This window comes from Ailuropoda melanoleuca, chromosome 4, assembly GCF_002007445.2.
Source record: "Ailuropoda melanoleuca isolate Jingjing chromosome 4, ASM200744v2, whole genome shotgun sequence".
Lineage (NCBI taxonomy): Eukaryota > Metazoa > Chordata > Mammalia > Carnivora > Ursidae > Ailuropoda > Ailuropoda melanoleuca.
Window position 1 is genome coordinate 2,274,360 of NC_048221.1, and position 8,620 is coordinate 2,282,979.

At 60.4% G+C, this 8,620-nt stretch overlaps 1 protein-coding gene across 1 annotated transcript; it reads left to right on the forward strand.

Moving 5' to 3' along the window:
• Positions 1 to 3,040: 3,040 nt before the first annotated feature.
• On the forward strand, positions 3,041 to 6,441 carry S1PR4 (sphingosine-1-phosphate receptor 4). The gene has a single exon (XM_011230281.3). The coding sequence runs from the start codon at positions 3,185 to 3,187 to the stop codon at positions 4,340 to 4,342; it is 1,158 nt and encodes a 385-aa protein (XP_011228583.2). The 5' UTR covers positions 3,041 to 3,184; the 3' UTR covers positions 4,343 to 6,441.
• Positions 6,442 to 8,620: the final 2,179 nt, after the last annotated feature.

Here is an 8,620-nt window from a genome sequence, read left to right on the forward strand (position 1 = left end):
AGTTCAGTGGGCGTTAAACACATTCGTAAGGTCGTGCACCACGCCCTCCACCCACCTCCAGGACCCTCTTCATCTGGTAAACCTGACCTCCATCCCCATCAAACACTGGCTGCCCCCCCGACCCCGCACACAACCCTTACTTCCAGCCTCTCCAACGTTAAGGTCGCAGTGTTGGTGCTCACACTCCAGGCTTGGCCAGCGGCCGCCCCGCCAGGCTGGCTCCTGTGTCTCCGACAGGTCCCGTCCTTCTCGGGGCACTTCCTGCCTCTCTGGCAAACCGCGATGTTCCAGGCCCATCGGGCACTCTCCCTGCCCCACGCCTGGAATCAGCCGCTTCTCCCAGGAGCCCTGCAGGTGCTATTTAGAAGCCAAGGTCCTTGTGCGAGTTAGATGTGCCTGTCGTTCCTGGCTTGTCTCAGCGGACAGAGCGACGAAATAGATTTCTGTTTACGTCTCGGGTCCACGCCGATCGCAGTCCATCCCCGTGGGGTTGAGTACTGCTCCATATTTACTTTGTATTTCCTCCCCAGCGGAGGTCTGGTTCTTAATAACATCAGTACACTTGCTACTTTGCTCGGTCCCATAATACGCATGAGAGTTTCAGAATCACTACAACTCTACCGTTCCTGGAAACAAATCTACTGCACAAAGTTCACATTTTTGTCTTGTAGTTCCTTTTGTCTTTAGAGCAAGTGTGTGTCCAAAAGTTGCGTGGGCTCGTTCTCCTCTATTTCTGTGTGGTTATGTTTTTCATCTGAAACAGAGTTCGGTTCATCCATTTTCAGTTTATAACCCATTCTCAAGCTTTCTTCCCGCATCCTTGTTGATTTAATTTTAGTGTGGAATATAGAAAGCATAAACAGAGTTTGAAAACTGCACAAACAGGAGTGTTCAGAGGTCGTCGTCCCCTCCTCCTTCCGACTCTACCCCCCCCCACAGGGAACCGATCCCATTGGTTCCTGGTTCACCTTTCCCATGTTTCTTTTGCAAAAACAAGCAGCTGTGTGTATGTGTCAGCCCCCTTCTTTGCTTCACAGAAGCTAGCCTACTATATATACCTCTTTCTACTTGTTTCCCGTGGGACAGTATGACCTGTAGGTGGCTCTGATCCACTCTCATTTGTGGCCAGGTGGTACTCTGCGCTCTGATGCGCTCTGGCTGGTCAGCCCCTCCCCTGTGTATAGACATTTGGGCTACTTCTGATATTTTGCATTTGCAAACCACAGTGAATAACCTTCTGCACGCATGCTTGCACAAGGTCAGAGGTGTGTCTTTGGGCAGGTTTCTAGCGGGGGGGATTGCTCTTATGCAGCATGGGGATAATCCTGAGATGAAGTCAGGTGTGATGCACAAAGGGCCTTCCACCAGGCAGCAGGTAATCCATGGCAGAAAGTCATTGTTGGATGGCTTAGCCTTGCTGGTCACACTCTGCTCTTTCATTACATTTCCTTTAGTCCTGAATTTGCTCTGAGCCTAGAATCAGGGATGTAGCTGGAGTGGGGGTTAGGTGGGGGTTGGGGCTCAATTAGAATTGGGGCTCAGCTTGGGATCAGGGTTCAATTCAGGGCCAGGTCTCAGTCAGGGTCAGGGGTCAGAGTTGTGGCCAGCCTATAGTCACATACTCAGCCAAGGTCAGGGTTCAGCCAGGAATCAGGGCTCAGTCCAGGACTGGGGTTTAGTTCAGGATCAGGGTTCAGTCTAGGATCAGGGCTCAGTCCGGGATCAGGGCTCAGCCTGGGCTCAGGGCTCAGTTCGGGCTCAGGGATCAGTCTGGGATCAGGGCTCAGTCCAGGATCAGGGCTCAGTCCAGGATCAGGGCTCAGCCTGGGATCAGGGCTAAATCTGGGATCAGGGCTCAGTCTGGGCTCAGGGCTCAGTCTAGGATCAGGGCTCAGTCTGGCATCAGGTACCATTACAGGGTCCAGGCCCAGCCTCAGAACACACAATGTGTGTCTCTGTGAATGTGCCTGAGTTGGGTGGTTCCTTGTGAAGTTGAGACCAAGGCTCAGTTCTCAGGTATGCAGGGCCCTGCCCCAGCCTGGTACCCGCCCTGGCTGGGCAGCCCTTGCTCCCACAGCCTCCTCTTCAGGCCTGCTTCTGCTTGGTCGCCTCCAGTGACAAGAAGCTACCGCCTCCCCAGGCAGCACCTCTATCTGCAGGTCCCTGTAACTGCACCGATCCCTGGGCTGAACGGTGAACAAAGGGAGGGGTGCTCCTTCACGGCCACAGGGGGCTGGGCTGCCCCAGTCTCCTGACTGTCCTGCCACTGATGGGGATATTGGAGCCCCTAATGGGACGCCTGTGCCTCCCCCAGGCGGACTCCTCAGGATGGACTCTACTCTCACCCCTCCTCCACCCGGCACCCACACCCGAGTCCTCAGCATCTCAGGATAGGCATGGGGGTGTGAGATCCCATATTTCCTATGAGCCCCTCCCTCTCCAGAGAGCCCCTCCCCCTCCAGAGGTGAGGGGCTGCCTTGGGGGTTGTCCCCAGCAGCTCTGCTTCTAGCAGGGCCAGCTCGGGGCGGGCCAAGCAACCCCAGTAAGGAGGGTCCTGGCCGAGACCTACAAGGGTCCGTGTGCAGGTGTTTACCTCCCGCTGGAGACAGCTGGAACCACCCCTCCAGGCCTCAGTCTCCCCTTCTGTGCACGGGCATGCTGCAGGTGCGTCCTGGGAATAAAATGGGATACGTTTATGCCTTCCGTGAGGTATCTGGGGGTGCTCATGTGTGCGTCGTCACTTAACACACTTATTAAGCACCTACTGTGTGTCGGGCAGGCTTGGAGCAGTCGAGGAGAATAGCTGGGTCCTGGAGAGGGTAGCTCGTGGGGGCAGGGGTTGCCCAGTCCAGGGAAGGGTGGCGAGTCCCACGGGGGCGGGGGGGGCGGGGGCGGGCCCATTTCTCCTCCCCTCTGGGGCCCCCACCCCTCCGTGGGCATTCGAGGACCACAAGGGGGCAGAGACGGGGTCTCGCAGCGGCAGCGACCGCAGCACCCTCCCGGAGCCTGGGTGGGAGCCGACCGTTGGGATGCCCCTCCCTGTCCCCGGCCTCACCCCCAGCTTGGGGGTACCTTGAGCATAACAGGAAATTTGAAACAACAGGAAACCAAGGCCGGGCAGGCGGCGGCTCCACCCTGCCCAGGGCGAGCCACCCCGGGCCTCAGTCTGCCCCAGGGGACCGCCATGAACAGCACGGGGTCCCCAGCAGAGGCCCCCGAGTCCTGCCAGCAGCTGGCGGCCAGCGGGCACAGCCGGCTCATCGTCCTGCACTACAACCACTCGGGCCGGCTGGCCGGGCGGGGCGGGCCCGAGGAGGGGAGCCTGGGGGTCCTGCGGGGCATCTTCGTGGCCGTGAGCTGCCTGGTGGTGCTGGAGAACCTTCTGGTGCTGGTGGCCATCGTGACGCACATGCGGTCCCGGCGCTGGGTCTACTACTGCCTGGTCAACATCACGCTCAGCGACCTGCTCACGGGCGTGGCCTACCTGGCCAACGTCCTGCTGTCGGGCGCCCGCACCTTCCACCTGGCGCCCGCCCACTGGTTCCTGCGCGAGGGGCTGCTCTTCATGGCGCTGGCCGCGTCCACCTTCAGCCTGCTCTTCACGGCCGGCGAGCGCTTCGCCACCATGGTGCGGCCGGTGGCCGAGAGCGGGGCCAGCAAGCGCGGCCGCGTGTACGGCTTCATCGGGCTGTGCTGGGCGCTGGCCGCGCTGCTGGGCCTGCTGCCGCTGCTCGGCTGGAACTGCGTGTGCGCCTTCCAGCGCTGCTCCAGCCTGCTGCCGCTCTACTCCAAGGCCTACATCCTCTTCTGCGTGGGGGTCTTCGCCTGCATCCTGGCGGCCATCATGGCGCTCTACGGCGCCATCTTCCGGGTGGTGCGCGCCAACGGGCAGAAGGCCCCCCGGCCGCCCGCGCGCCGCAAGGCCCGGCGGCTGCTCAAGACGGTGCTCATGATCCTGGTGGCCTTCGTGGTGTGCTGGGGCCCGCTCTTCGGCCTGCTGCTGGCCGACGTCTTCAGCTCCACGGACTGGGCGCAGGAGTACCTGCGGGGCATGGACTGGATCCTGGCGCTGGCCGTGCTCAACTCCGCCGTGAACCCCCTCATCTACTCCTTCCGCAGCCGGGAGGTGTGCCAGGCCGTGCTGGCCTTCCTGTGCTGCGGGTGTCTCAGGCTGGGCCTGCAGGGGCCCAGGGACTGCCTGGCCCAGGTCAGCGAGGCCCACTCCGGAGCCTCCACCACGGACAGCTCGCTGAGGCCCAGGGACAGCTTTCGGGGCTCCCGGTCGCTCAGCTTTCGGATGCGAGAGCCCCTGACCAGCATCTCCAGCGTGCGGAGCGTCTGAGCCACGGCAGGGGCGGGAGTCCGGCCGCCGGTGCGGGCCCACACGGGGGCTCCTGCGGGCCTGCGGGAGACTGGGGAGGGGCAGGCCGGGGCGGGAGTGCGCCGGGAGTGTGGGGGCTCTGCGGAGAGGCAGGAGCAGGGCGGCCAGCTGGGCGTGTGTCCCGAGGCCCCATGGTCCCCCTCACAGTGCCTGGGCCTGCTGATGCCAAGCAGGTGTCCCGCGGTCTCCCTGGAGGAGGCGGCTGCTCACGGGAACAGGGAGGGTCCTGGAGTGGGGGTGAGTGGGTTTGCTATGTACACCCCCAGCTCCCACGTGATTCTGGGGAGTCCCAGCCCCTCCCCGGCCTCGGGGTGCTCCCAGGCTCCGAGGGGCGGGCGGTGGTGGGGGTTGACGGCCTGGCAACACGGAAGTTCAATGATGGTTTGTCCCAGCCTCCCTCTTATTCACCTGTGGGCATTGGGCGATGGCATGGAGCTGTGGTCCGCCGGTGGCGTGCAGCACGTGGGCCTGTGGCGGGGGGGGGGGGGGGGGGGGGGGGCNTGAGTCTGTGTGGATTAGGGGTGCGGTTGTGGGGGGACCAGCAGAGTGTGGGTGAGTGTGTGTGCAAGGGAGACAGAGACAGAGAGACAGAGAGGGAGAGGGAGGGGGGAGGGGGGCACAGAACAGGGTGTGCTGAGAGTGTGTGCTGGTGTGTGCATCTGTGTGCTTGTGTGCACGCACGTGTGTGAGAGCCGGTGGGGGCTGGCAGGTGGGCCGCTGCCCCCCTTGCTCACTTCCCCTTCTCCTTTCTCATTTTGGGCCCCCGGCAGCCTCTTCCCTGTCTCTGGCCGCTGCACCTTTTGGGGGCCCCATCTTGGGGCCCGCAGAGGCTCAGCCGCCTGGCCCTCCTGGCCTCAGGGAATCTTGCCTGCTCCTCTCCTGTTCCCTTTAGCACTAACTGCCTCGCCCTTCCCTCCTGTAAAATGGGCTGATCGGGGATGGAACCCGTAGCATGAGGTTGTCAGCACATGCTTAGCGCTCGCCGTGGCACGTGGTGTCCAGCGTGTCCGACCAAACTTCTGACGATGGCAGGAGTGTGCTGTCCATTTCAGGAGCCCCGGTGGCTGTGGAGCACTTGATACGTGGCCAGTGCGACTGTCGAAGTGAACTTTGAGTTGTTTGCATTTACATAGTCCATGGCACTCGTGGCGACCGTACTGGACGGCGCAGGGGTACATCCTCAACGCGCGGCCTCCTCTGGCTCGTGGAAGCTTCTCTCCCTCCCTCCTTCCAGGCAAGCCGGTGCCCACAAGTCTTCCTGCCGCCGCCTTGCCCGGGGCTGGGGGGCAGCACCCCGCCTGCCGCTTGGGCACAGGACTGCTCCCCTCTGAGCCTTGGCTTCTTCTCTGAGCGATGAGGGGTGCGGCCCCCTGAAGCTGTTCGCCATGCCGGCCTGTCTCGCAGCCCCCAGACACGTGTGGCTATTTCTGATGAATGAAAATGAAATGAAATATTAAACATTCACCTTCGTGGTGTGCTGGTCGGCTGGACGCCCACGTCTCAGTGCCACAGACTGGGCGGCTTTACAGAAGGGTGTCCTCTTGTGGTTCTGGAGGCTGGAGATCCGAAACCGAGGTGCCCGCGGGGCACGAGCACCCAAGGCATCGAGGCGAGACTGTTCCACGCTCTCCCCGGGATTCTGGCAGTTTACCGGCATCATTGGTGCCCCTGGGCCCATGGAAGTGCCAACCCGGTCTCTGCCTTCACCCCTTCACGTGGCGCTCTCCCTGGCTGTCTGTGCCCAAATGGCCCCTTTCTAGAAGGATGCCAGGCCCACCCTAATGACCTCCTTTTAAGCTCGATTGCCTCTGTAAAGACCCTATCTCCAAATCCGGTCCTGTTCCGAGGACTTCAACCTGTGAATTTCGAGGGGACACGATTCGGCCTTGACGTCCAGTCACGCCAGCCTCATTTCAAGTACTGCACAGTGACATGTGGCTTGTGACTACTGTTTCAGATCGTGTAGACGCAGGACATGTCCATCATCTGAGAAATTTGGGTAAAGTTCCAAGCATGAGTCCAGGTGCACAATAAATTGGGATATTTTTGTATTTTCCTGATTCCTGTCATCACGTTTATCTGCAGCGGCAGCAGGCAGGGCAGGGTCTTGGTGGAATCTGGGGTGAATGGGGCCTGGGCCACCCTGGAGCTCTTAGACGGTGCTCTGGGCCTGTGTGAGCTGGCCTGGCTGCCTGCTCTGCTCTGTGGGGCATCACACACTCTGTGTTGAGTGAGCTGAACTAGTCTCTGGCCCCTCCCAGCTGGGGGGCTTCACACTTGCTTTGTCGTCCCCACCATAGTGGCCTGCCTGGCATGTGCCTACCCTCAATCCTCACTTGCCTGCCGCCTGCCCTTCCTTCATGTCTCAGCTTTAGTATCACCTTCTCCAGGAAGTCTCCCCTGATTTCTTCTCCTCCCTAGGTTTCTTCTTGGCTCCCACAGCTGCCTGCGCATCCTGCATTGATGGGCCACTCATCCGTCTCTTCCCCCGGACTGTGAGCTCTGTGAGGGTGGAGACTGTGGCAGTGTCTGGGTCACGACTGTGGCCAGAGCTCTGGGAGAACTGGACCCAACAGCGTGCCGTCCTCTAAGCCTCAGAAACGTCTTCCTTTTCTTCTTCCCCACCCCCACCCTCTTCCCTGACAGCAGCGCAATATCCCCAAGAATCCCGGCTTCTGCTGGTGTGATGGCTCGGGCGTCTGTAACCTGCCACCATTTCCCAGCTCTGCCACGCGCCACGGGCCTCGGCTTCCTCATCTGTAAAAGGAGGATATCGACAGCCCCTGCCCTCCTGGCATGTTGATAAGGTGAGGCCCACAGAGGCTCTGGAACTATGATGTGTACGTTTCCAAATGAATAACAGCAACAAAGCCTTATATAGTACTCGGTGCCCGGCACTGCTCTCATCGCCTTTGTATTAACTCATTTATTCCCCCAAAATCCGCTAGGAGGAAGATACCACCATTAACTCCATTTTACAGATGGAGAAACTGAGGACCAGAGAGGTTAGGTAATTGACCCTAGGTCACACAGCTAGGAAGGGGCAAAGCTGGGATTCAAAGTGGCAGTGGCAGTGGCAGGCAGGCGGCTTCTTGATCCCTGCTTGTTAGGGATTCGTTGACTCTCTCCACTTCCCAGATGGGAAAACTCCGGCTCCGGGGAGAAGGCAGCACAAGCAGCTCTAGGGTCCGAGCCTCGTTTTCCGAGCCAGGTTCGGGCTTCTTTCTTGGGCTGTGTCTCGGTGGGCGTGTGTATCTTGTGCATGCATAGCCTGACCTGGAAGAGTGGGGGGCAGATGGAAGGAACAGGTACAAAGGGCACAGGGGCCCGAATGGGTTCTGGTCCTTTTTCCCTGCCCTGCCGGGCCACCCCTGACTCCCAGGCCCAGGAGTTCCCTGGAAGCGGGGGACAGGACTAGGAGGGGTGGGCTGGTGTGGGGCGCCCTCTTCTCCTTCCCCTCACTCCTTCATTCACTTCACCACTGTGTGTCAGGCTTTCTTCTGGGCACAAGGGGTGCCCCTGTAAACCACCTGCTGCCCCCATAAAGGCCCCATTCTGGCGGGGGTGACAAACAGCCAGAGGTCATTCCAGAAAGGTGTTAGCCCTGCGGAGAGGCAGGGAGGAGGGATAGCAGATGCAGCCACTATCTGCGGGGAGTGCGCGAGCCTACGGCGCTCGCATCACACCACCACTACGGAGCACTGACTGTGTGCCTGGCTCTGAGTCAGTTCACGGACCATCTTATTGAATTCTTACCGCTGGGGCGGTGGGCAAAGGGTGTGGGGTTATTTATCATCATATCGGGCAGGGGAGGAAACTGAGGCTCTGAGAGGTGAAGCAGTCTGCCCAAGGTCACAGAGCCGGGAACGGGAGGCGCTGGGACTTGAATCCAAAATGCTGTTGAGTCAGGGCCACCTCGCACCTGGGACAGAAGAGAGGGGGCCGTGTTGGAGCCCGGACGTCAGCTCACTGGGGCTTTCGTGCTCTGTACCCCGTGGCCTCAGTCTTCCCATCTGGAGGAGGGGGTATGCATTACTGATGATCCTTAAGGCCCCTGGCCGGGACACACTGGGTTGTTAGGGATGCCAGATTGTAAAATACGAATTTGGGGGCGCCTGGGTGGCTCAGATGGTTAAGTGTCTGCCTTCGGCTTGGGTCATGATTCCCAGGTCTTGGGATCGAGGCCCGCATCAGGTTCCCTGCTAGGTGGGGAGCCTGCTTCTCCCTCTCCCTCTACTG